This window comes from Podarcis melisellensis (assembly GCF_964234715.1).
Source record: "Podarcis melisellensis genome assembly, chromosome: 6".
NCBI classification, from domain to species: Eukaryota; Metazoa; Chordata; class Lepidosauria; order Squamata; family Lacertidae; genus Podarcis; species Podarcis melisellensis.
Genome location: NC_138538.1, coordinates 28,861,338 through 28,889,317, shown reverse-complemented (window position 1 = coordinate 28,889,317; position 27,980 = coordinate 28,861,338). Strand labels below are relative to the sequence as shown.

The 27,980-nt window shown below is 45.9% G+C and overlaps 1 protein-coding gene across 1 annotated transcript; it reads right to left on the bottom strand.

The window, feature by feature from the left end:
• Positions 1-2,339: 2,339 nt before the first annotated feature.
• E2F1 (E2F transcription factor 1) lies at positions 2,340-27,411 on the bottom strand. Its single transcript, XM_081916149.1, has 7 exons — positions 26,494-27,411; positions 17,757-17,847; positions 15,698-15,917; positions 14,056-14,208; positions 12,807-12,921; positions 11,524-11,734; positions 2,340-7,958 (listed from the first exon to the last, which is right to left on the bottom strand). The coding sequence occupies exons 1-7, from the start codon at positions 26,719-26,721 to the stop codon at positions 7,714-7,716; spliced, it is 1,263 nt and encodes a 420-aa protein (XP_081772275.1). The 5' UTR covers positions 26,722-27,411; the 3' UTR covers positions 2,340-7,713.
• Positions 27,412-27,980: the final 569 nt, after the last annotated feature.

The window sequence follows — 27,980 nt, the reverse complement described above, 5'->3', positions numbered from 1 at the left end:
GCCAGTCAAAATAGACAATACTGAAATAGATGGGCAAACGGTCTGACAAAGGGCACTTCTTAAATTTCAAAAATGCTTAGGGCAGGTCTTTTAGGAATCTTACAGCTTCGATTTACAAGTCTGTATTTTGACCTGTGGTTCGGAAAACTCCCACCAGAAACTGGCACTCGGGAATCAAATTAAAAGCACAGAGCCCACAAAAAGCACAGCTTTGAGTCCACAAAGCATTAGAAGACATTCAACGAATGCTGTGGTTTAGGCTCGCCACAGTACTTTAAACCCATTTCTCCCCTTTGCTGATTTCCCTCGCTTCCAAATGCTGACATCTGCTGGAGCTGCACACATACTGCACCTTCGTTTCATTAGAAAGAATTGTATCTTGCGTTTGTATAGTAGGCAACTGTTATTTAAGAACCTGGTTGATCCCTGGGGAAAACTTGTGTTGCCTAGTCATCCGTGGTCAGCCTGAAAATGTGCCTGCATCTCACTCTCTTGCATTTGTGTAACTGTTTTTCTAGTTTGTATGAAGTTATATTGAGTAAGATGCAAGCCCCCCTGCAAAGTGCATTAATTACATTAGGAGGACAGAACGAGTAAGAACAGCCGACCTGAAACTTGTGGGATCGTAACTTAACGGCTGGCCAGCTGAAATTATCTTTGGAAAGGTAGGGATGGTCACAGGGAGGCAATTCTGACTCTACACTTTAAGTGAAATCCCCCAGTACGTAACCCTGGTGCAAGTTGCACGTCTACTGTACTTGAATGCTTTTGCTGGCTATGGATAGTCTGCCATTGTAGAACTTTCAGTGTTTTGTTTTTAACCACTTCATTTTATTTACTGTATTTGATTATTTGACCTGTATGTTATGATCTTTTGCACATCGCCTTGAGATGCGTGCATAACAGGAACTATGCAAGCATTTATGTACAGTAAATATAACAGCTACGGCATTCTTCCATTCAGCTGCTTACTCTATTTCATATTTGACCAAAGATACCAGACTCCTGTTTCTCACCCCTGGTACAACTAGAGGAGCTTTGAGGTAAAGAGGCAGATTGTTCCCACTAGATGAACTGAGCTGTGGTTGGGATGGAAGTTTGGGGAATTTGGCCTGAGGTAAAAGCCACTTAGAGGATAGGGCCAGCGACAATGTCACTTGAAACTTCAGAAACCGTCAACCTTTCAGACCTCAGTATAAGTCCCTATGTGCACAGCAACTCTTTAATAAATCTACCATCTTAAAATTCATCCCGTCTCTACGGCTTGTGTTCATCTCCCACCTAAGCCTCCTGTATCAGCTGCTAGAAGGCCTTTAAAACATTCTGAGTACCGGTAAATTGGTGGGAGCAAAAAATTTAAAGCAGTGTTACCTAAACTTGTGGTTGCCCATGGGAGGCTGAGGGAACTGGCATCCCTGACAGGCCTTCAGAGTGGTTTGAGGTGTATACCTCTGGGAAAGATGAAGCACAGCTCTGAATTATTATAAGGCAGTATCACATGCTCATGAACTGAAAGGTGAAATGTAGATTATTCCTCGTAGCATCAGCGTTGTCACAGACTTAGCAGAAAGCTATCAAGCAGCGGCAAGAGTGTTTCTGAGTACCTACGTGATCAACCGAATGCTTACTTTCCAAGAGGAATTAAGCCAACAAAACTGTACATACAAGATTCTGAAAATAATCCACTCTGCTATGAAGCTCCCCAGCATCGTTAGTGGCTCATTCCCAGCTGGGATATTTAAGTTAGGAACATTGATTAAGTCAGCATGAACATTAGCAATTAAAGGGGGTGACCCGGAGTGGAAGACGGCAGCAGTTAAAATGTTGAGTTTTACAGAACAAAGCAGAAGACAGGAAATATCCCCGAAATGTCAGGCTTTAAAAAAAGAAAGGGGGGGGGGGAGAGCAAGCATCTAGCTGTTAAGTCTGTGAGGAGAACTTGAAAATATGAGGGGGATGACTGGTGAAAAGTTCAGGAGACAGAAGCAAGGGCCCCAGAATATGATTGCTAGTGATATAGTTTCAGGATTCTGCAATGCTCTTTACCCAACTCCATGACTATCACAATATTGGGCAAATGAACGTATGTGAAATTGCAAAACCTTTCTCCTGCTGAAAACAGTCCTAAAAGAACTTGCTTGTGGGCTTTCCAGGTGCGCATCTTTTGAATCTGTGTTTGAACATCCCACTCCACAGATGAACTTTTGAATGCAGCAGAGAACCCAGAGGTGTTCAGAACAGTGGAGCCCTCTCTTGAGACAAAAGGCTTTATTTAAAATACCCCCACAGAGGTCACCAAGTGTTCTAAAAATCACAAGAGACACTGCAGAAAGAGAAAATGAAGTAGAAGTATTTATTAAAACTAAAAGCACAGATAATGAACAAGGCACACAGAGGTGCATTGCCCTCAATGTTCAGGCACTGGGATTTGCTGGAGTTTTTGCAATGCACTTAGGTGCTTGGCTGCTGAAGGACCCAGAGGTTCCTGGCTTGGCACTTACAGGAAAAGGTGCAATCCTTAAGAACCACCACAATATCCCAGCAACCTTTAGCTGCCCAAACTGAATGCCATTGCGTTCTGAAATTGCTTGGGGTTACGTAGCCCCATGCATTAAGCACCCACCTCCAAGACAGACTACACGCACCTCCTTGCCGAGGCAGAAGACACCCTCTCTCTTCTGCTGTGCTTCCAATTTTAATAAAACAACATGACAAAAGCCAATCTCTACTTGAATTTGCCCATACTTTTCACTGGAAGTAGTAACTGAGACGTACTGGAAGGAGAAGAAGAATCATACACAATCTAGGCTTTTACTTCTTTGCTCCAGTAAATAAAGGCTTTTCAAAGCTATTGGTATATGTGTTCTATAAGTGCTCTCATCTGGGTTAGAAAAAAAACAGGGAGGGAGAGAGCCTGCTCCCATCCTCTCCCCCCCCCCCAATCTGCTGCCACTTCTCACAACAGGTTCGCGGGTCAATACCAGTAGAACTTTCTGTAGCTAGACATCCATGCTTAAATTCAAGATACCTGGAATATCAGATATAGGGCTTTTCTCAAAACAGCGCCCTGATTCATTAGTTCTTTCATTCGTGAGTTTACCTGAATCCCCCAAAATACATATTAAGCACTACAATTAAGTGGCTGGTTTCCCCCTTGTCAACTCCTTGAAAGTTCTGTAGGCCTATAGGCCACCATTTCAACCAAAGAGGCTCTGCTGAACTTTATGCAACTATTACACACACACACACACACACACACACACACACACAGTGTGACTCTTCCACCATGCAAGATCAACTTGCACGGCACACACCAACATCTCACAGGCTGTGAGGTGCTGTTCCTTTGTGCTACTCATTGTAGCTTTTTGCCAGGCGACAACAAATGGGTTCCATCAGCAAAACCAAGAAGTGTCAACAAGGCAAATGTTGGGCGGAAGAGTGGATGTAAGGTTAATAAATAAAACAGAAGGATGCTTTATGATACTGATTTGTTCCTGGCTTTTGCAATCACCGGTTCAGGGAAAAGTTTATTAAGTGTATCAAAACCTCAAAAAGCCTCTGAAACGTGCTATGGTATGGAGACATCAGGCACTTTGTAGGAATCAAGGAACATGCTCTGAGTCAGGAACAGAGCAAACCCTCGGAAAATGACTGTCCCCACCAAGAACAGCAAAGCAGCACATGGAACAGGCACACCAAGAGGAACAGCTCATCTCAACAAGCCATTTGGAAGCAGTGGCACATTATGGCAACAGCTTGTTGCTCTAAGCACTGGCCTTTGCTGAGGAGGAACAGAATTCCCTAGAAGGTACCCACATCTTAATGAAGAGAGATAATCAGACCTGAGTCTTCTGCACCTAACCTAATAGAGCAGCCTTCCCACAACCTGTTGCCTTGGGGACATTTTGGACTACAACTCCCACCATCCTCATAGCCATGGATGATGGGAGTTGTAGTCCAAAAGTGTCTAGAAGGTTGTGGACAGCTGTAGCACAGGAAAGTAGCTCAAGCGAAAGCGATCCAAGTCCTACAATGCTAGTTCTGATCTGAACTAGAAAATAAGGCCAGCCTAGGGTAGATATTTAAAATAAAACACCATGGCACCCACGTCTGTGTGTTTGTGTGCGTGTGTATTTTCCATGGAAAATATAACTCCTAACATTTGCTTCAAGACAGACTACTTGCAGGTGACCAGACAGCTAGGAGAGTTAGCTGCTTCTCCTTTTGCAATGACTACAGAGCCTAGGCACAGGATGGTTACTCTGAAGTATTGGTTGGTTCAGCTTTACTGTGACCTACACAGTAGGAGGGAAGAACACATGTTGCAGGCATAGTATTTGCCTGACTGGCAGTATGTGTCTCCACCTTTATGGGCTGTCCAATTCCAGCAAAGGGATCTTCAGGCACGTGGATGAACGTCCAAGAGCTCATACTCTGCAGAGGTATGTACATGTAGCCTCTGCCCTTTCCTCATCTATTCTTTGTGCATTTTTGCACAGAGGGCCTGAGAGGGGATTCTAATCATGTTCAGTATGACACAGCTACAACCCTCCAGGCAACTGGGAACCCTGGGCAATCAGAGATACCAATGGAAGGTATTTGAACTGCATCCCACTGTTAGAATCCCTGCACACCTTCACTCTGAATGCACAACGGCTGGAAGAGGAGAGGGCAACTCTCACAGCCCCTACAGAGCTTAATGCCAGATTCACACCATACATTTCATGCAGTATGATACCACTTTAAACCGTCATGGCTTCCCCCAAGGAATTCTGGGAGCTGCAGTTTGTTACGGGTGCTGAGAGTTGCTAGGCGACCCCTATTCTCCTCACACAGCTACAGTTCTCAGAGTGGGGTTTAACACTCAAACCCTCTTCGCAGGGGACTCTGTGAATTGTAGTCGTGGGAGGGGAATATGGAGGGTCTCCTCAGTAACTTTAAACAGCTCCCAGAATTCTTTGCGGGAAGCCATGACTATGCAAAGTAGTATCATGGTACTTTAAAAACATGGCATGAATGTGACCTAAATACTCCCATCCAAACACCTAAGGAGGGCTAAAGAACCTTTCTGTTTATGACAACCAGGAAAAGCCTAATTCAAAAAGGCATTGTTCTTACTTTCCTCCTCAGAAAGAAGAACTTCCAGCATGGTTTTAGGCTATGTGCGACCCAGTGCCACGATGCATTCCGGGGTCTGTAGCCCTCTCATTCTAACAGGCATACAGAGTTTCTTTTTCTTATAAAACTAGCCCAAATGGATAGGGCTGTTCCACAAATGTACTGACACCACAAAGGCTGCCTACAGGTACCACGTTGCTGAGTAATAAAGCTTTGCACACAAACACACCCACCCACCCAGCTGCCTTTTTTGTGAAGCAAGAGGCTCTTCCAAAGCAGGGGAACACTTTGGTGAGTCCTAGTAATTGAAATTTGCTAGGCTAATGAAAAAGGAAGGCACCTAGGGGACAGCACCCAGAGCTGCCTTGTCATATGCTATCCAGCCGGCAACATTCACACCCTTTTTAAGGTTTCACTCGATTTATCCTTGCTTCCCAACAACTGAAGGTACTTACCAAAACGGACAAGCCCAGGACGATACTTGCCCTTCCTCAGACTCCTGTAACTAACGCTGTATGTGTCTCTCTCCCTTCCCTTCCTCCTCAACACGGAGTATTCCTGTACAAGATGAACCTGCCGTTCATTTTTCTACCAATAAATAGCATTTCAGCACAACAATATTGACCAGCCACACCTCCCACCACACAGATGGGACACAAGAGCAACCTCGTCTCCTACCAGACCCCAACAGCTCATCTACAACATGCCGGCTACTCATTTCTCAAACTCTCTTCCTCCGTTCCTCATTTTGCTAGGCTAGCTATTCTACCAGGATACAATATGGCCTCTTTCCCTGCATGCCTGGACATGCAGAGTTCCACTTCATGCAGTCTCCTCTTTACTTGCCCTTTAACCTTCCAGAAACACTGGATGGAGCCCACATAAATAATAAATAAATAGTATGAATTCATGATTTCTGGAGAAAACCCCATAGTGCTTAGCACAGGGGGAGGGGGGTTGTACGGGCAGTGCACATACTGAAGGCAGTCAGTATTCATGCCTTTTGCTTCGCAGGGGAGGGTCAAACAGGTCTCCAAGGGGGGAAAAAAGGCATTTGTCATATACGGCTTTACATTATTATCTGCACCACAGCCAGAAAACAGAATTCCTTGCCTTTCTGGAGACTAGCGAGCCACATTTTGCTTCCCTCCTGATGAAGCAAAACGTTCTTGGCTGACTTCACCTTAATCACCGTCCCCTCCTGCCTTCTGCTCATCAAAAGAGAAGCGACAGCTAAATTCAATGGCCATCTAGCCTACTTCTTCTTTTTTTAAAAAAAGAAGCACCGAACCCATCCCCAGAAATGAACTTCTTCTACACACAAAGGTGGGGAGACTCAGAGGCCTTCCAAAAAAAAAAAAAAAAAAAAGGTGAGGTGAGGGGAGCCCAAAATAAATAAATAATCTATATAGAATCCTCCTTAAAGCTTTATCATGAGTAGGACCTCATGCCCCAGGCTAATATCCAGAAACAACTCAGCCCATCATTCCTGGCTTCCTTATATTCGCTTCTCTTTCGCAACCAGTATATATATATATATAAACAACTATGGGGGAGAAGCAACTCTTCAGGCACATCTGATTATCTATTTTGTTTCACTAGCTTTGAGCAGCTCCCCCCCGCCCCCCAAAAAATTACTGAAAGGTTCCCTCAGCGCCATCCTGCACAATTCTACACACTTGGCTTCCTTTCCTCAAAATGGCCATTATTTCACTACAGGATTACAAATCTCAGGTTTACACCTTGCCGGCAAAAAGAACTCCCCCCCCCCCAAATCACCTCTGATCCTCAAACTGCAAATTGTTGGTGTTTCAATGCCAGCCAACCAGAATGACCTGGTCTGTAGGACAATGGGGTGTCAGGTTATCACCAATTATTACTTAGAAGTACTGTTCTTGCCTTTTTTTCTTGCACAGCTGGCTGGCAGAGAGAGGTGCCCCCCTCGCAATGAATATCCAGACCATTACTGCCCTACACCCCAGAGGCTTCGCTGACAGAAGGGAGGGAGGAGCTCGTGTTCTCAGAAACTCTTCTGACTGTCACAGTTTCCAAGGGAAGAGAAGAAATTGCTCACAGTAAGGAGCAATAAACAGCTGACACGAGGTGGGGTGGTTTGCCCACAGAAAAATTCAGTTTAAAGTGAGGACATGGGGAAATGAGTGGTTGAGGGAGAGTTAAGTTAGCTGTTGCTAGGCAACAGCATTAACTACTAGGACTGCCCCTATAGAGTCAAAACATGGCACCAGAGAATCAAGATGGCCCTGGACACTACTACTATGGGCCTGGATGCAGCAGGCCCACTGAAAGGCCACAGAAAGGGGCCTGCAACATTCACAGCAGCCATTAGCTTCACAGCCACCTTCTTCAGCCGCAGCGAGGCGGATGGCGACAGGAAGCCAAGAACTGAATCACACCCCGGCCACTGCTGCCTTCTGTTTCCTCCCCTGGAGTCCTCTCTGCAGCATATCAGCCAAGGACGCTGCAGCTGGCCTTGCGATTACATTCAGACGTCAGCTCTGAGAGGATGCCCCGTGGTGGGGCAGGGCCAGCTGAGTGGCGCTCCCCAACCCACCCCACCCCACCTGAGGATGCTCAGAAATCCAAGGAAGTCAAGTCTCCAAAATCACAGTCAAAGAGCTCGCTGATGCCCTCGCCCTCCTCGAGCCCAAAGTGATAGTCCTGGGTCGGCGAAAGCGCAATGAATTCGGCAGGTAGGAAGCTTGAGAAGTCCTCCTTGCCCTGCTGGAGCAAAGCATCCACGGACGCCAGTGGCGAGAGGTTCACGTCATCTGCAGGGCACTTCAGTGGCAGCGCGCTCTCCCTAGACAACAGGGGCTCTGCAGAAGACAAAACACATGGGTTTCATTCATTACTTCTATTTTTTAATCACGCCACAATCAACTTCTCTGGGTAATGAACAATGAACTTTTAAAGCGTGCATTTAAAATGCCACAGGTCAGTTCAGGCAACACATGGCGACTGCCCACCGTTTATTTCATTTCATTACACTGAACGAAATTCAATATAGCGCTAAGTGGGTTATGTGTGTGAGGAACAAAGTTTGCTCATGCAGTGGGATGTTTCCTACCCCACTCTTTTCCTCCCTCGCCGTGCACTTCTTGCATTCACCCTAAACCTGTTCTAGGGTTCCTCCAACCCTCCAGAGAATATTTAGGGGCATGGAGAGTGTCACTGCATGAACAGAACTCGTTCCGTGCATGCAGCAACTTACTGGACTCCTGCTCATCAGTTTTATAGCCTGCCCTTCCTCCTGAAGGAGCACAAGGCGGCTAACAGCATAAATGCAATAATAAAACAAGAACTGAATTGAACACCAGCAGCAGTAGTTTGAACACCTGGCAGCAGCAGAGTCAGTGATAATGCTCCCTATATCCCAAAGGCCTGAGTAAATTAAAAGCTTTTACTCTTGCCAATGATGCTCATTTCCCATGGAAATGCCTATGGGAAGCCTGTAAGCAAAACCTGAGTGCCATAACATTCGCCCCAGTCACTGGTATTCAGTGGAGACAGAACACAACCATTGTGGCCATTGATCATCTGGTACTCAGGTTTGGCAGTGCATCTTCCACCCCTTTCCGTGTGTGTGTGTGTGTGTGTGTGCAGCCACATTAACTTGCAGTCTCCCCTGTCAGAGACTTGCAAAAGAGGAACAACCTTCACTCCAAAACTTGTCAGTACCTTTCTGATACGCCTAACATGCCTATAGACTCCTTATCTAGCCCTCCCGAGCAGAGGCAACGCATGAAACAAAGGCACCAGGCACAACTGCTGAGTCACGACACCGACCTCCTTGCCACACTGTCTGTCCATGTGCCTTTCCAGAAATTCAGCCTGCTGTCTTTTCTTCTACTCAGCCCATAAGCAGGGAACCCCAGCCCAGGCTGCTGCATGCAGCATCCCAAGGAAGGCTAAGTATTGTGCTTTGTCACCGCCATCGGGAAGGCAGGTGGCTCAGCAAAAAAAGAAAAGGAAAAAGGAAACCTGGAGCCCAGCAACAAAGCCAATGAGATTATGGTAGCTTCTTAAGAGAGGCCACCGTGACAGAAAAGGGCATGTTTAAGACTGTGTTCTGTTCTTTCCAGGCAGAAATCTCTTCCAAAATGCCACAGGTCAGTTCAGGCAAGGAAAAGTAGGGAAAGTGTGGGCAAAAGCCAGGTTTAGAAGAAAGGTTAGGGTGGATACTTCCTCCTTTAAGCACAGCTGCCCTAGTAGTGCCTGTCAACCATCACTAGGAGCCACAGCGAACCATCAGGCCTAAAGCACAAGGAACCTGCTGAGATTAGCCTCTCATAGGGAACGGCCAGAGCTCAATGCCCAGCTTCTCCAGGTGTGCTAGGAAGAAACCCCTGCCTGAAACCCTGGGGATATGCTTCCAGTTGGTGTAGAAAGTACAGAGTTAGATTTGGTATAAGGCAGCTTCCTATATCTGGGTGATGGAAAGGAAAGCCCAGCATTAGGAGTGTGTGCAGTAATGCTTGGGTAGGGCCAGGAGGGAAAGAGGGAGAACAGAATGTTTCCCCTTTGACCACTTGAAGCCCTACCTAACATTCCTGATCTGATTATATGGAGACTTCAGTAGGCACAAAATACATATTTTCCACGCAACTCCACCCATTAAGTTGGGGTGAGCAGGTTTTAGATTAAACAACTGGACAGAGAGGAATTCTTGGATCTCTTGCTGCTACAAGAGTTTACACTACACAGACCCTTCTGGGTTTTTTTCATCAGAAAAACAGAGTGGCTGAAATCTATTAAGTTATGAGAAGGGAATGCTAAGATGGAGAGCAAAGGAATCAATTCCCCCACACTGGCTTACAACACACAGCACAGAAAGATGAAAGTCCACACAAAAATGATGCTTCTGATGCTAGCATATCGTTCTCAAGCGGATGGCTTTCAGTCTAGATAAGGGAAGGGGAACCTGTGGCCCTCCTGATGTTTCTAGACTACAAATCCCATCATCCCTGACCTTTGATCATTGCTAGATGGAGCTGGTGTGAGTTGTGAGTCCAGCGACATCTGGAGAGCTACTGGTTTCCTATCCCTGGTGGAGAGCTAGGCTGCTTTTACTGGAGGTCTGGAAATATATTCCTTTTAATTAAATCTTACGTCCTATTACAGCTTTCAACATGAAGATGTATCTAATCATGGGGGGAGGGAGACTAATAATAATAATTATAATAATAAGAAGCTTCTATACTACCCTTCATCCAAGGATCACAGCATAAAAACACAAAAATACATAACAGTAACAAACAAAAACAATTACACACCCACCCACACCAGTTTATGGTCTTGTTTAATTAGCCAAAGGCCTGAGAGGGGAGGAATGTTTTTGACTGGCACCTAAAGATATGTAACCAAGGTGATAGGCAAGCTTCCCTGGGGAGAGCATTCCACAAGCAGAGAGCCATTGCAGAAAAGTCCCATTCATAAGTTGCCAGCCTCTGGACCTCTTGTGGAGGAAGCACATGAAGAAGATGATGGCCGCAGGGTCTAGGTCAGTTCATATGGATGATAATAATAAATAATAATAATAATAATAATAATAATAATAATAATAATAATAATAATTTATTATTTGTACCCCGCCCATCTGGCTGGGTTTCCCCAGCCACTCTGGGTGGCTTCCAACAAAGATGAAAGATACACTAAAATGTCACGTATTAAAAACTTCCCTGAACAAGGCTGCCTTCAGATGTCTTCTGAATGTCAGGTAGATGTTTATTTCTTTGACATCTGATGGGAGGCGTTCCACAGGGCGGGCGCCACTACCGAGAAGGCCCTCTGCCTGGTTCCCTGTAACTTGGCCTCTCGCAGCGAGGGAACCGCCAGAAGGCCCTCGGAGCTGGACCTCAGTGTCCGGGCAGAACGATGGGGGAGGAGACGCTCCTTCAGATATACTGGACCGAGGCCGTTTAGGGCTTTAAAGGTCAGCACCAACACTTTGAATTGTGCTCGGAAACGTACTGGGAGCCAATGGGAGAAAATACAATATCCTCTGTGTTTGTGTACCAACGACCTGTCCCCAGTCCACAAACCAAGCCTGCCCTTCCAAGCCCCCAAACGGCTCCCATGCTCCACTCTGCATCCTGTTCTATGACCTATGGTGTGATGGGGCTGGCGTATCAGCTGCTGCAGACAAAATAAAGGGACAGCCAGCACAACTATGTATTTCTTGCAAGCTTCTCAATGTACCTGGTTGGGCCCAGCTGTACACAGAAACCCAGACTAGATGGGCCATGGTCAGACCTAACAAGGCAATTCTCACGCTCTTATAGGAGACGTTATAGGCTCAGATCCTGACCTGCTTTGATACAGCCTCCAATCACAACATGCTCCAAAAGGACCTTCGGGTGCCCTGTTCCCCCATCCACATACCTTGGTCTGCACTCAGCAATGGCGAGTTCATTTCCTGGGAGGGACGCAGAAGTGCAGGAGCTGCTGCTGCTGCTTGCGAAGACCCTGGGGAAGGTTCCTCGGAAGCCACCTTCAATGGACTCTTGGTGGGGCTGCAGACTCCAGAGCTCTCTTCTGGGCACAGGAACACATCTATTGGGCCCTGGGTGCTCTTCACAGCAATTTGGAAAGCCTGGAAAAGAAGAAGAGGTGGACATCTGAGGAGACATTTACACAACTGAATAGTTTTCTGTAGTGGAAAATCTCCCTACCAGCTTGTTCCCCTGGAGAAGAGATTATGGTCAAAACATGGTGGGAACTTAACCTATATTCCAGTGACGTGGGGATTAACAGGTGGACATTAGGATTAATTAGGGCTTTACAAAACCTGGATTGGATGGGGGGGGGCTATGCACAGTCTTGCCACTCTTGGCTCTAACTAACAGGGGCTAAATAACAGAGCAGTAACTTTTTCCAAGAAGGACTACCCCCCAAATGTGCAGCATTAGCTTCACATTGTCTACTACGTCCATGGGAATTTTCCCCTAGCTCACCAATTGTATTTGGAAGGACAGAGAAAACATTGCCTGACTTTTTTTGAAGGTCAACTATTTATTACAGTGGTACCTTGGGTTACAAACGCTTTGGGTAACAAACACTTTGGGTTACAAACTCCGCAAACCCGGAAGTAGTACCTCGGGTTGCGAACTTTGCCCCAGGATGAGAAGGGAAATCATGCACTGGTGGTGTGGGAGGCCCCGGAAATGAAAGAGCGCCTCAGGTTAAGGTGGTTTTGGGTTAAGAATGGACCTCTGGAACGAATTAAGTTCGTAACCCAAGGTACCACTGTATTAACAAGGCTCCGTGAGTGAATGAATGTTGATTCTTACTCACCATTATCAGCTAATCCAGTTAAAGGGAAGCTACTGGCTACCCCCTCTCCACCCTTCCATACAGTTTGTAGCTTCATGAACTGTCTAATGTATTTCTAATTCTTGCCTCCAGATCTGTCTACTGGAGATGACATGATTTGGATCAGTATGATGCATGGAGAATCCTGCCTTGGATAGGCAAGCGGGAAAGGATCCTTATTGGCCTATGATTCTTGAAGTCTGGATTTCTTAGCCATACCATTGGTTCAGGGTTGGCTACAGCTGGATCAGTCACCACAGACTCCTGCAAAGGGAGTGACCGGTTCAGCTGGAAGGAGCTGGTGCAGAAAGCATTCTGTGCACAATGGCCCTGTAGTGACCAGGAAGAGTTACCTCTGCCGGATCAGAGACTTGCATCTGCGTCTCCTGGGGTGCTTTGATCACCATCACCAGTTGCTCAGAAGGGTCTGCAATGCTGCGCAGATCTTGGCATGTCACGTAAGCTGAGGTGTGCCCAGTTAAGTTTTGCCAGGAGAAGGATGACAGACTACCAAGCCCAAATCACTAGCTTTTGGGAAACAAAGACTACCACCGTTCTTCTGAATGCAGCATAATATGCTTGTATTCTTCAGCTACCAAACATTGTAGGGAAGATACGAAATGAAAGAATTGCTTTAGTGTAGGATGGCACGTATAGCTTTTCCACACAGCAAGAAATCATTTGTTATTGCAATAGGAACGCCCCCCAGTAAAACTGCATTATTATTATTTTTAAAAAGCATCATTAACATTTGGGCACATTTTCCTCTTCCTCCCAAACACGGACATTGTACATCCATGGATCAGCTTCACGGAGTCCGCCTGTGCAATTTCCCAGCGGATTCTGCACTATAATGGCTTCGCACAGGTGTCAGCCTCCATTACAATCAATTCCTTGTTAACTGTATACATTCTTGGAGAAGAATGCTAACACTTTGGGAGACAGTGAGGGGCAATTTTCTGCTCCACATTGTTCTCTGATATCACCTGGATGATTCAAAATGGACAACAAGCCCATCAGCCTAATCCTTAGGACCATGAAGATAATCAATTCAGCTACTTCCACCAGACAGCCTGAAGAAAAGCCACTTGCTTATATATAAAGTGTGGGCTGTGTTGGTGATGAGCTGTGTGCCTCCCGGTCAAACTTGAATGGATTGCAAAGGAATACGTTGAAACTGAGTTAAATGGGACAGTTGTGACACATTTGCAGCACTGCACCCGTCACAGAGGGTGGGATCCAAGTCGCATTATCAGGAACAGGCTCGGCTACAGAGCTGCCAGGCAAAAATCAACTAGCAACATCTGACTGACTCAACGCCACCCTTCTCTCGCTCTCACACAGCTCTCCGTTCCACTGACAATGCACAGTCTTAACCAGCAGCCAGGTAGGGATTTTCCATTAGCTCACAGGGTGGGGAAGTACAAATTAAAACACCAACACCCAGTCCTGGAATGTCAGGGGTGCAACTACCTCTTTGGAAGAAGGCACTCTTGCTGCACCTGGCGAATGCTTAGGACCTGCTTGCTAGGAGCCCAACTCTGCATCTTCCGGTCTGCCAAAAGCACCCAACCTCCCCCTCCCCCTTCCACACAAGGATATTGCTTGTTTTCTGGGTCCTCCGTGAGGTGCTTGAACTGAGTAGTACACATCTGGATGAGGCTGTCCAGTTGCTGTTCTGCTGCCTGAAGATCCTGGAGTTCCTTCACCAACCCCTGGCTCTTGCTGGCGCTCCCCACAGCAGTCCGGCTTCCCCTAAAGGAAACAGGGCAAGTCAAGATGGAACGGTCTCATCAGCGACCTGCTGTCTCCCAACACCAGGGGGCATATTAAAAAGAGGAACAGACAGCATGTTCTAAGGTCCCACATGGTCAAAACTGATCCAGCGCAGGGTTAGTGAATACTTATATTAGAAGTTTTATGGTGCAGCAACATGGAAGTCACATTGGGCCAACTCTGAAAGTTGGTCAACTCTATCCGATACAACTTTTCATCTGCTATTCATTTGATGTTGGTGAATGTTTATATACAACCATCTCTACACATTCAAATAATCCTCACATCAGGATGGGATGTAGTGCACATTTTTTCTACAGCATGGCATGGATCAAGCATACATTGCAGATGAACACATTCATGCCACACTTCATGCATTACATTATATACGCAGGCTTTTTTGTAAGATCATCTCTTCCGTGCATATCTCTTCCGGGAATAAACATATTCAAAAGGACAGAAGAGCAGTTTTTTTAGCTTAAGTCAGGCTTAACAGCATTATCTTAGGCACATTTACTCATAAGGTAGTCTCATTTTATTCCATGGGGTTTGCTGCAATCCTATGCACACTTCCTTTGGAGTTAAGCCTCATTTCATTTTGTCATAAGATCATAGGAAGCTGCCTTATATCGTCAGACCATTAGTCCATCTTGCTCGGTTTTGTCTACAATGTCTGGCAGTGGTTCTCCAGACAGACACCTCTTCCAGTGCTACCTAGAGATGTCACAGATTGAACCTGGGGTTTTCTGCATGCAAAGCAGATGCTCCACTATTGAGCTAGGACCTTTCTGTAGTGAGAGGCTAGGTTCTTAATAAACATACCTAGGAAAGCACATTTTATTCAAATAAAAAAAAAAAAATACTGGTGCAGCTTCAAAAGCACGGATGGAGCAGAAGTGCAAGTACACTCTACAGCAGGACTCCGTGTGGTTCAGGAGATGGGATTTCACTGCCCTGCAAAGCTGCTTGCCCATCCCTAGGACAAGCAGCACATTTTACGCACATTCCATAAAGTATGTACATTTCATTTTGTAGTTTACATAGATAGCTGAATTCAGTTTTTCTGGCACCGTGTTCAAGTTTTCTTGATGTAGTCTTTTGTTTCTTTAAGCCTTTGACTGCATATATAGTCCTTGTGATGACATTCACTCACAGAAGAATGCTTGTAAATGAGAACTATTAACAAAAGGAGCTGTATTAAGTCCAGTACAGTTATCACTCTCATCTTCAAGTGTTACCCTATTAACTTTGTGCAATACAGAAAGCCTTATCCATGCCAAATTTCATTTCATACAAAAGAAATGAAGACAAAGGCTTTTCTCCTAAGAGACACATTCCAAAAGTACAACCAGGCAAGTCTCCTACAGCAAATGCAAGAGGTTGGTTGCTTCCTAAGGCCAGGAGAAATTCGGAAAACCAATACAATCAGAATAGGGCAACCCAAAAGAACAGGTGACGTTCTACTTACAACCACTGGATATGGTTCTTGGACTTCTTGGTGATCAGCTGGATACCTTCCAGGACATTTGTGATGTCATAGATCCGCCTCTTCTGCACCTTCAACACCTCTGCAGCCCAGTTGAGATCCACAACACCATCAGGCGATTGGCTCAGCAGCTCCAGGAAACGTTTTGTGGTCAGATTCAGGGAGGTTTCATAGCGGGATTTCTCTCCAGGAGACTTCACCCCTGAGGATCAATGATGACTTCATTACAACTAGCAACGTTGTTGAAGGTTTGCCACTGCATGGCTTGGAATGCAAACTTGTCCAGCTCATGATGCTTGGCTGCACCGCAAATCAAGCAGCATTTCCCCAAGTTAGTGCTGTTTGGCTCAGAATTTAAACCCCCAATGCCTTGAATTCTGCTATCCGAGGCACCAGATAAAATATAAAGATCGTGGCTTCTCAAAGAGGGCTCCAGCAAGACCTCCCCACTTACCCAAGCAAGTAGGAAGGGTTTTGCAGAGGAGGCGGGAGGCTCGTGGTGAAAAGCAAAGATTTGCAGACCCATTAAGGTGCATTATAAAAATCAGTCTACAGTCTGAAAGATATCCATCCACCAATTACACTGCAACCAAAAGAGGAACTGGCCATGTCTTCCGGTTGATTTGTACAAGTATTTGTCTCTTGCTAGCAGGAGCAGAAAACTTTCTTAGGTAAGGCAAGCAAAGAGTTTTGCAGTCCCCTGTAGCATCCTACCCAGTTCCCCTTCAGCTTCAGCGACGTCAGATGCCAAGGCCAACATAGTTTCATGTCTATCTTCACAGCTTTTTAGGTACAGTACAAGAAAAGGATCTAGGGGTCTTGTGGACCACAAGCTTAACATCATTCAACAGGGTAATGCAGCAGCAAAAAAAAGTGAATGATCTTCTAGGCTGCATCAACAGAAGCACAGGGTCCAGGTCAAGGGATGTAATAGTACCACTCTATTCTGCCTTGGTCAGAACACACCTGGAATACTGTGTCCAGTTCTGGGCACCACAGTCTAATCAGGATGTTGACAAGCTGTTGTGTGTGCTGAGGAGGAAGACCAAGATGGTCAAAGGTCTGGAAAGCAAGCCTTATGAGGAACAATTGAGGGAACTGGATATGTTTAGCCTGAAAAAGAGGAGCTATGATAGCCATCTTCAAATATCTCAAGGGCTGCCACATGGAAGATGGAGCAAGCTTGTTTTCTCCTGCTCTGGAGGCTAGGAACCAAACCAATGGCTTCAAGTTACAAGGAAGGAGATTCTGACTAAACATCAGGTTCTCACAGTAAGAACTGTTTAACAGTGGAACAGACTCTCTGGGAAGGTGGTGGAATCTACTTCCTTGGAGGTATTGAAGCAGAGATTGGATGGCCACCTGCCATATAAGATCTAGTTAAGATTTCTGCATTGCAGGGGGTTGGAATAGGGTCCCTTCCAGAACTGCAGTTCTGTGAGAAACTTTTTTTTTTTAAAAAAAACAAGAATGCTCAGATTTCTAGGATTCCAAATCTAGTGCCAAACATCAGCTTTAGCACTTACTATTATTAGTATTTTAAGATTTTTACAGCGACGTAGTTGGTTTCCTATTTTCCCCTGACTCCATTTGTCTCTTTTGTAGTGGTTCTTTCACTTCTGTCTTTCAGCCATTTGTCTCCTTGCACTTATTTCTGTACCATTTTAACCGAAATCTGATTGTATAGTTGTAATTGATGTCTCTATCGTTAATGTATGGCTGGGTTACCTGTACATTGCTTAGAGAAGATTGTAAATAAGGGGTATGTAAGTTGCCAAAATAAAAATAACTATTTTTTAAGGGGGGGGGGGAAATCACTTGATTTTTGTTTCCAATGGCTACCCCCCCAACTCCCCCCCCCCCCATGATGTACAAGGCTTGTAACTGCTTGTTTTTCCAACCAAAAGCACCACAGCTGCCTTTTAGGCTCAGGCTGCTCTGTTAACAGGAAGTCCTGCCCTGTTTAGCTACTGGGACAAGGAATCTTGAAAAATCTGTGGATTGATTAAAAGCAACAGGGTTCCCTTCTGGCCACTAGCACCTTTGACAGGGTTTTTCGCTTTTCCTCGGGCTGCATGAACGCTCTCTGCAATGTACTGGTGGTCAGTCTCCAAGTTCAGCTTCCGTTTTACCTGGAACAGAAGAGAGAGAGATTTGCAATAGGTTGGTGGATAGCTATAATTTCATTTCAGCCATGCAGTGAAACAAGGAAGAGTTTGTGAAGCAGAAAGAGCCCAAGTGTACTTTGAAAAACAGGACTAAAATCTACATGGCTATGTGCTATCTCCATGTTCAAAGGCACGATGAATTACCAATCTGAATTATCAGTTGTTTTGTGGAGAGTGACTGACTTCCTGTCCTCCCTGTGAGCTTCCCAGGGACATCTGGCTGATCACTGTGGGAAAAAGGATGCTGGGCTACTTAGTCCTTTGGCCTGATCCAGCTGGGCTCTTATTATGAGAGTCTCCCACTTCCAAACAGAAGTGGTACAGCAAAGGCTGTATCATATAGTTTCTCTGCAACTGTAGTCAGAGCCCTAAGATATCACCAAAACTGTCAAAAACCATAGCAGAAAGTAATGTGTGAAGAAATTGTGCAATTGGAATTGCTATTTTTTTCATAGACAAGAAGCTTGCTTACCAAGAACCATCCACAAGCACTCTAGCTACTATTGCCCAGAATAACGAAAAGCTTAGGAAGCTGTCCAAACTATTCACTGATCATGATCAACACCTCAGCAACATAGGGCCTTCTGGTCATGGCGTATTTTTAGTTTTTCTTCTGTGCAGCTGCTTTTCAAAGTGTGGAGTAAGGAGAGCTTATATTCTGCAAGTCCCAGGTATTATTTCAATGAACCTAAGCATCAATGATATTCCAGTCATCAACACCAACAACTGATAAACCTTTACGCTCTCGTAACTCCATACCTCTTGCCTGAAACAGAAGAGTAAGAGATGGCAAGATCTTGGGCCACAGAGACCTGAAGTGTTGACCTAATAGAAGTCGCTCACATAATCCACTTAGAGTTCCACAAACAACAAATCTCCATGAGGTTGCCTAGCAATGAGCAAAAGATGCAGGACTTTTTATATAAACAAAAACCCAATAAGGACAGCACAATTGCAATATGTTGGTTTGAGAATCCCACTTTAGTTACTATTTACAGAGCAACCAACTTGGTTAGGATGTTTCAATGAGGGAGAGAGAAGTTGCTCCAACCTGATGTGTTGAAGAAGAAGAAGACCAGAAGTCATACTAGTAGAGCAGGGCTGGAAACCTTTTGACACTCCATTGTACATACTGGATGAGACTATTGGGAGTTACAGTCCATCTGGAGGGCCAAAAGCTCCTCAGTCCCTTAGTAGAAGTAGCAGACAATTCCACAGCTAACCCCAAAAGTGGCAGAAGCAAAAAGTCATATTCTCTTTAATCGGTGATTCAGACACAAAGCTTCAACAAATTAAGTTATCATTAAGTTAAGAGAACATCCCACAACATTATCCTGTTTTTCCAACTCAACCTTATTAAATGATTGCTGACATAGATGGAAATTAGTAAGGAGGTAGATGGAAATTAGTTAGGAGGTAGCAGAGAAACTACAAAGGATGACCACTACAAAGAAAAGCTTGACTGCAGCAAGTATACGTAGATAAAAGATTAAGAAGAGTAACTATCAAGATGATAAATTGGTACATTAGATTGAAATGGGTTGCCAGTCTGCAACCATAAGGACAGAATGGTTTCTCCATTCCTTTCAGCCCATCTTTTAGTTTATTCTGTGGGTACAATTTCCGCACAGCTCATAGGTCCCCACACAACAAGATTGCATCCTCAGGCCTATCCATTCCCAGAGATTACAAAAGCTGGAGAGCAAAGCAAATGCAAGCCTGGACATTCCGCTTTCTGGAAGCCTATTTGCTTCTTCTGAAAGTAAGCATTGGGAAATCCGCAATGCCTGTGGACAGTTAACAAGACAGGCTTGATAGACGAAGTTTTAAATACAAAATACCATCTGCATTTTTTTGCCAATGACTGAAATACACTAGGCATAGCCGCAAACATAACCCTACCATCTAGTTTTTTCTTTTGTTTTCCGGTACTGGTGTTTGCTGAGAACCACCCTATGGGAAGAGAGATATAATTCTTTTCCAAACTGAACTCCGGCTGAAGGCTTCAGTTTATTAATTGTTCCATTTTACTGTCCAGGAATGGTGTCTATGCTCTCTTCCCTTTAACATGGGAGGCTAGTAACGGGATCGAGGTTCACCCCAGCACTATTCTGTCTCTGATGAAGGCCTGAAACACTTGTGAGCAGCTTGCTTCTTGGCTACGGGGAGCAGCAATGCTGAGAGATCTCACCTGGCAATTCCAGGTTCTGAAGGTCAAATTCCACTGCTTCCACTTGTCCAACTACTGATAAAAGAAAGAGACTGCTTCTTTCCCAGCAGCTAAGACAAAATGACGAGACGAAGGTGGGGGTGAAGGTGTTACTTACTAAAGGAAGTATATTTTCATGCATCCTGCAAGAAAATACTTTCTATAGAGTCATTTACAGTTAACTGCAGAAGTACTCACAGCATGCTAAAAATGCTTTAAGGAGTAAACGTTGGCCATACCTGAATGAATCCCTCAGGTACAGGCACTTTAAATGGAAGCATGAATCCGGCATGAATTAGAAATTCTTTTGTCTCGTTGCAAAACCAGAATTTCTAGGGGCCCTGGGTGGGAAGCTATAGCAATTAAACCAGTTTAGGTCTGCAGAGTAGACATGCCCTGTGGATGCCTTCACATGTGATGCCAAGAATACCTTTTAAATGGGGTGAGAGTTGGAACTTGTGCTTTCAGCAAGGGAGCTTAATTTTTAATTCTGTCCCAAAGAATACTCTGTTTAATGTGCATGACCTGGTTGGTCTTGGGAAAGTGCTTTCCTGTTCCTGTCAACCTGAGGCACATTTATGTCATCATGAAATCTTGCACCCAGGCATTCCCCTTTCTAGATTGCCATTTCCATAGTATTTTTATGTCAACAGGAAACATATTACTAAACTTGTTGTTGTTGTTATTACTACTACTAACACATACAGCCCAGGTTAGTTCATCACCAGTGCGCAGGGCAGAGATGGGAGAACAGCTGGAGAGAAAGGGCAGTAGAGGAACATCTTCTCCAACCACTTGGAGAAGATGCCTGAAACATCAAGCCTAGTGAGTAGCTGAGACTGTGGTGCTGCACAACCCAGAGGATTTAGTGTGTTGCGTCATTGTTGCCAGGTGAGTGTGCTTCAGGATGCATTACAAAGCCACAACCACTGGCAGTTTGATGAGAGAGCAGTGTAGGCTGTCTCCCCCTTTTTTTGCTACTGCATTAACATCAACAGTGTGGCCATAAGCAGGTCTTGGTGCACTGTGGCATTTTTTTGTAATATATCCTTTGCTATTACCGTATGAAATGGAAATGGTTAGTTCTTCTCTTGGCTTATGCTGACTCTGTGGTGGATTTGCCATCCTTTATGTCACATCCACATGGCTTTGTATATCAGTTACTGGAGGGTGGGCATAAGTGTGCATTTTGTGCTAAAATGTGGGTTTATTATCCCCTGGTTGCCTACCAATATATAACGTTAAAGATTTTGTATTGATCATTAACTGCATTGCTAGAAAATGTTTTATAGCGCTGGCTTTTTTGCCAAGGAATTTGTTCCAGGATTTGCACTTTTAGTTACTAATGTTCTTTTTATTTTCCAGTTTATTTTAAATTTGATATTGTGTGCTTTGGGGGGGGGGAGTATGTTACTTTGACACTTTTTTGTAGCAAGAGACTATTAATAAGAAATAAATAATTTTGTATGATGTTGGGCTTTTTTTTTAAGAGACACAAATTTAGGGTTCAAATCAAACAATGACATCAGCAATGACATATAGTAGGCAACCCAGAAAAATAACCTCAAGGTGACACAAATCAATTACAAGGCCATGGGTTGCAGCCAATTCTAGTCTGACTTAGAGTAGACCAACTGACATTAAAGGACACAGCTAGTTTAGCTTCATTAACCTCAACAGGTCCACTCTGAGTAGGTCTAGTGTTGTATACAACCCATTTGTCTCTGCCCACTGTAAAGAGAGGCATTAAAGTCAAAGTGTCCATGAGATTCCAGCCTAGCAAAGCTGAAAAGCCTCTGGTGCCTATTATATCTGAGTTTCTGCAAACTTAGAAGGTGTGGCATCTAAAAACCCTGAACAAATCTGAGGGCCTAGAAAGCCTAATGTTGGTTCTCCAAAACTGAAAAGCTGGACACCTTGTGATTTGAAATATTTTTCAAGATTTGACTTGGAATAGCCTTTAAAAAATAGCCTTTCCTTTCTTGCTTCCATTCCAAAATGACAGATCCCTGCAAATTGAGCAAATCCAGGTTCTGGGGGTGCTGGCGTCCTCCATGCACCCACAAAGGTCATGCCCTCAAACCTACTACATGGCTTGAATACAGCAGCACCAACAGGGCGGGGAAACCAGACATCTTCAGTCCTGCCCTGAACAACAGGCACCCCAATGAGACAACACAAAGTGAAGGCTCATTACAGATTCCCGACCCAAACATTTAAAACAAAGAACCGACTGTAAAGCGGCCGCCCACTGCAGGCCCCTCTCAACAGAAAAGGGCCTCTGTGGGAGGAGGATGCAGGCAGCTTTTGTGAGCATCACCTCCCTTGCTCTGCCTGCTGGGAAAGAGCAACGGGAATTGCAACCATCAACTCCCTTGCACTGGCCAACTCCAGCAACAGCTTCAGTTCTCCAGGAGCAGGCAGTTGTAGGAGGAGGATGATCCCACACAATATAGCCAAGGGCAACCATGGCTCCATGTTTTGTTGCCAGCTGTCTCATTACAGAGGACAGTAAGTCCCTTAAGCATCTGGCTCCATTCACTTAATCTCTGACAAGCCAACCCAACTGAGAAGGCAGGGAAAGAGACCAGGTTTGCAAGCTCATGTCTTTCAACTGGGGTTGGAGGGGCAGGTAGTCCCTGCTCCCCTGTGTGTTTATTTGTATAAGCACCAGTATATGGTAGGAATTCAACAAAGTGCTATGGCAATCGTTGCATCTGCACAAGCATTTCAGCTGGCCAGAAAGAACCAACACCCCTGTTCTCCTCCCTGTATGTTGTTCTGGGGGTTGTTTTGACCCCAACTACCACGGGGGACACGGGTGGTGCTGTGGGTTGAACCACAGAGCCTAGGACTTGCCAATCAGAAGGTCAGCGGTTAGAATCCCCGCAACGGGGCGAGCTCCCATTGCTCGGTCCCTGCTCCTGCCAACCTAGCAGTTCGAAAGCACGTCAAAGTGCAAGTAGATAAATAAGTACTGCTCCGGCGGGAAGGTAAACGGCATTTCCGTGTGCTGCTCTGGTTCGCCAGAAGCGGCTTAATCATGCTGGCCACATGACCCGGAAGCTGTATGCCGGCTCCCTCGGCCAATAAAGCGAGATGAGCGCTGCAACCCCAGCGTCGGTCACAACTGGACCTAATGGTCAGGGGTCCCTTTACCTTTACCATAGGGGGAAAGCAGTATTACCCTAGTCAAACTCCTTGTGCAGGCTTCTCCTACTTTCTACACTGTCACCTTCCCCTTGCCCTTACAGATGTGGTTCCTTGATCAGCATTTTCCCGCACCATGGAGATGCGTTGATGGAGAAACTCAGCTTGTTGAATTGTTACTATGCTGGTTCACAAGAAGCTCCAAGGAGAGAGAGAAAATAAGTAACAAACATGCACTGAAAGCGTTTGGGCGGACAGATACACATTAGTAAGCTACTTTTATTAGGGTTACGTTAAGCACTTATGCTCTAAATGTATACTAGCACAAGAAGAAGTGGGACAGTGACTGCTGGTTTTGCCCACAACATTTGGTACCCCACCCCCAAACACCTATGGGTTCAAAGCAATGTCTGCAAAGGGGAGCCTACGTATACACAGTTGCACCTCCATTCAATTGATAACAAACACAGGTGTGTAGGCTATCCTTTTCATATGTCACATTGAACATGTGGCTGTTGGGACAGGGCCAGCAGGCTCTGCCCATCCTCTCTTCGATGCAGAAGTATAGGTGCAGAGGAGAAGGCCTGAAGAAGGTTCCTCTCTTTGCCAAATGCTGCTCCTACACCTAGAATGTAAGCGAACCAAACTGGAAGAGTGAATCCTGTGGGAAACTGCAATCAAATGTAACTAGCAAGCTTGGGGTAGTTAACACATGAAGGGGTTAAGACCACAGAATTGTATGCCTAGACTCAGTTAGGCCTGAGTCTGGTGAAGTGAAGTGTCTTTGTTCACTCTCTTCCACCATCTGAAGCAGACCAGGCAGCGCATCTGAGCTTGCTCGCTTCAAGCCCAGGCTGTGTGCTCAGAAGTATTTTTTAAACCAAATAATTTTCTACCTCTGTTCTTTGTGCTGCTACATGGAATAATCTAACCTTTGGAGTTTGTAGGTAAAGCATTTAAACTTACTAATGGTGTGGTCTGTTCACTGCGAGAGGGTGGGAAGAGTGCTGTAAGCAGACTAAACATGATCTTAAAAGGGTCTAGCAGCTTACATTCCCATGCTTCACTTTGCTGAATGTTTTGTTCCTTTTAAAAACTTCTGTTGACACTCTCTCTACTAGAGAATGTGTTTGTCCCGTGTTTTGGATCTAAGGATCCAGCAATTTATTCTAAACCAAATATGTTTATATAAAATACTGACAAATTCAGCATTCTTGAAGGGTTTTTTTCCCTTCAGTTAACCAACAGGACCTCTAGCTTCTTATCAACATCTTAGTGCATGCTACAACTATATATTATGCTATATGTTAGAAACACAGAGACAAAATAATCTACTGTACTTGTCACTTCCAACTAGTTAGACATGCTTCATCACTAACCCTCTAAGTCCTATAGTCAATAGTCATACTATAAACAATGCAGCACATGGAAAGACGCTCCTTACTATAGAGTGTATACACTGATTCACACAACAGCTTCTCCAGTACAATTTGAAGATCTGCCTATTTCTCTGTACACACTATGTCCCAGTATTCCTAAACTGTGTCATTTTATTGCAGCGTTCATGCCTCTTTTTCCAGTATACACAATAGTAAGAAAACATAGCATAGTCAGTCAGTGCTAAAACTGTTAGCCACAAACTAATTTAAGATTGGTTCATGTATATATGTAAATGCATATGCTCCCTAACATAAATAAAGGGACATATAGAAATGCTTGAGATATTCTATGAATTCCTGTGCAAACTAATTTGATCCAAACCTCTTGGATTAATGTGTGGATCAGAGCATAATTATCCCTCAGATTGCACACTTCTGCAATACTTATTGGCTCAAACAATGTACAGAAATGCATTAGAACTGTATTTTATTATAACATAGGTTTGCAAATGCCTACATTGAAATAGAAACATTACTTAAGTAGCTTATTTTGTGATAAAATATGCATTTAAAAACTCGTGCATATTTTTTAAGAAAAAGAAATGCAATGATGAATGCAGAGACAGACTTACATGTTAATTCATGCCCAATTGACATGGACTGGAAATAGACTGGTCTGCCCATCCTTAGGGGCACAACATACGTCGCCTTCTCTCACACACATTTAAAGACACCAGCCTGATAGAACAGAAAGCAAAGTTGCACAGTTCCTGCCACTTCCTTCCTTTGCAATGCGGTGGCAAATCTATTACCAATCGATTTCCCTTTGGTAGGTCTTCCTTTTGTTTAACATCAGGCTGGGCACTGAATACCTCAGAGTATGTAGCTCTAAAGAAAGCAACTGCAAAGCCGAAGCCAAACATTTGTCTTTGTTAAGAACAAGTTGCACAGAACTCTGGGCCTTGACATCCTGTAACAGGAAGTTAAGCTGCTTCACTAACAACATTTGCAGGCTGCTTGCACTGAAAGAAGAGACTCGACACAATCCAGCAAGTTCTGCAGCCAGGCTCAGAAAACAACAACAACCGGGTGTCTATCTATCTAGGTCAGACAGGACAACCTTGCTGCGTTAAGTTCGACAATGTAACATTTTGAAGCCTAGACCTTCTAGTTAATGATTTCTCTGCATGCCTTCATGAGCACTCTGCCCTTCCTACGAGATTGCTACATATGCCACGTTTAAGAGGCACTATTTCAGTCACAGTCTTGAAACTCTCCTGTAATTACAGGCACAGGGAAATCCTTTACAAAGCCACATGGGATTAAAAGAAAACTATCAACTCACAGATATAACTGTGTCCTTCTACTGAAATAAGCAACCTAGAAAAGGATCGGAAAGGCCTCTAACACAATGGCTCCCATATTATTTAGCAGTGCTGGAATTTGCTAGGTAGCTGATCCTGGACAGAAGCAACAAGTTGAAAGTATATATGTATATTCCAAATATATATATTTGGTGGCCGAGAGGCAATCTGAGAAGTTAACCACTTATTCCCCAACATATGGTCAAAACCAACTACAAGGTCTTATGGAGATTGCAACTTGTTCCATTACCCTGAGTGTAAAGTCTAAAGATTGCCACATTGCTGTTGGTCACAAGAATTTTTACATTTTTGTACCATGCCCCCGGTGGAGGATGGAGCACGATTCAGTGGTAAACAAAGGGCATCTATATTATATGCCCATCACCGTGCAATATATATATAAACGTTATACACAAGTTACGCTTCAAAACATTTCATTGCTGGCAAAGCTTGCTGCTCTCCTAGGAGCCAGCAGCAGCAGCAGCAGCGGGTAAGCGGGTGGCATTACCGGCGGGCGCTCCAGAGCAGGCCTCTGCGTCGCCGTTTCCAATCTGGCGGGCTGCGGAGTGGCGAACAGCAGCAGCTCGGCATCGCTCTCTCCTCCGGGCGCGGAGAGCTGGTCTGGGGTGGAAATGATCACGATCTGCTGCTCCATCACATGGATGGCTTCCGCGCCCCTCAAGAGGGCTTCCAGGTCCGCCACATTCTGGGTCACCCCCAGGCCCTCCAGAGACATGGTACAAAACGCTGGCACTCACATGCCTCGGAGCAGCCTGGGTGGGGTGGGTAGGGGTGAGGGAAAGGCCTGATCCTGCCCGCTCCTCCGCCTCCCTTCCCCCACGCACCGCAGGAAATCCGGAGGATCCCTCTTCCCCCACCCCCACCCCACCCCGCCGTCTTGATTCCCCCTTCCCGGGAATCAGAGCCGTGTCAGCGGGCCGGGGCCACCGTCCTGGCCGCGGGGGTGCAGGGAGACGCCGGATGGCAGGGGCCGGGAGCCAGGAACACGCCCCATCCTCCTTTAAGGGCAGAGGCCCGGGAAATGGTGTCCCGCGGAGGTGCAGCCGGCCAGGGCCGCGAGCGGAGAGGAGGCGGCGGCGGCGGCCAGGCCGAGAGCGGAGGGCGCCGAGGCTGCTTCCCGGGTCATCTGCGAGGCCCCCACGAAGGCGCGGGTCTCCGCGGGGAAGGGCAGGGCGCTACGGCGCACAGCAGGGCTCCCTTCCGCCTACGCTCGGCCGGTCAGCGCCGACTTCCCAGCCGCCCTGCCCTGCCCCGCTCGGCTGTGTGGTGGCCCCGCGCGGAGCCGGGCTCCTCTCGCCCTTCTCTCCCGCGCTCGGCCGGACCCGTCCGCTCCGCTCCAGGCACTGTTATTGTTCCCAGCTGGTCCCGGCCCCGCACACGTTTGCGCGCCAAATCCTTTTTGCCGCGAAAGCAGCACGAGCAGGGCGCCGTCGCTCCCATTGGTCGGCCGGCCCGCATCAACATTCGGCTCCGGGTGGGCGAGGGGGCGGGGGAAAGAGCCGACGCCGTCTCCCCATTGGACGCCGCGCCGCGATTGATACGCCACGCCGCCGCCTCGTTGGCTGCAAGAGGGAGGACGCCGGAGCGCCGTCGTGACGGCCCGAACGTTCTGACAGCCGCCCAATGGCGAGGGCCTGGGTTGCGGAAGGGGGAACGGGGCTCAGCCAATCAGAGCGGGGGAAGGGATGGGAGACGCTGCGGCGGGGCACGTGGGAGAGGAGGCGGTGTTGCCCAGCGAGTTGTGAGGGGAACCTCGGCAACCGCGCAAGGCGCATCAGTGGCGCTCGCTGCTGCTGCAGCATAAGTGCTTGTTTTCTGAAGGCGCATCCTTCGCTAGTTTCTCCCGCTTTCCTGCACCCCAAGTGCCCTGCGTTGTTCCGACTTTCTTCTCATTTCGCAGCGTAGCTCCTCCGACTTTTCTCTGAACGCTCAGGTCGGTTCTAGGCACATTTACTCGGAAGTAAGGCACGCACA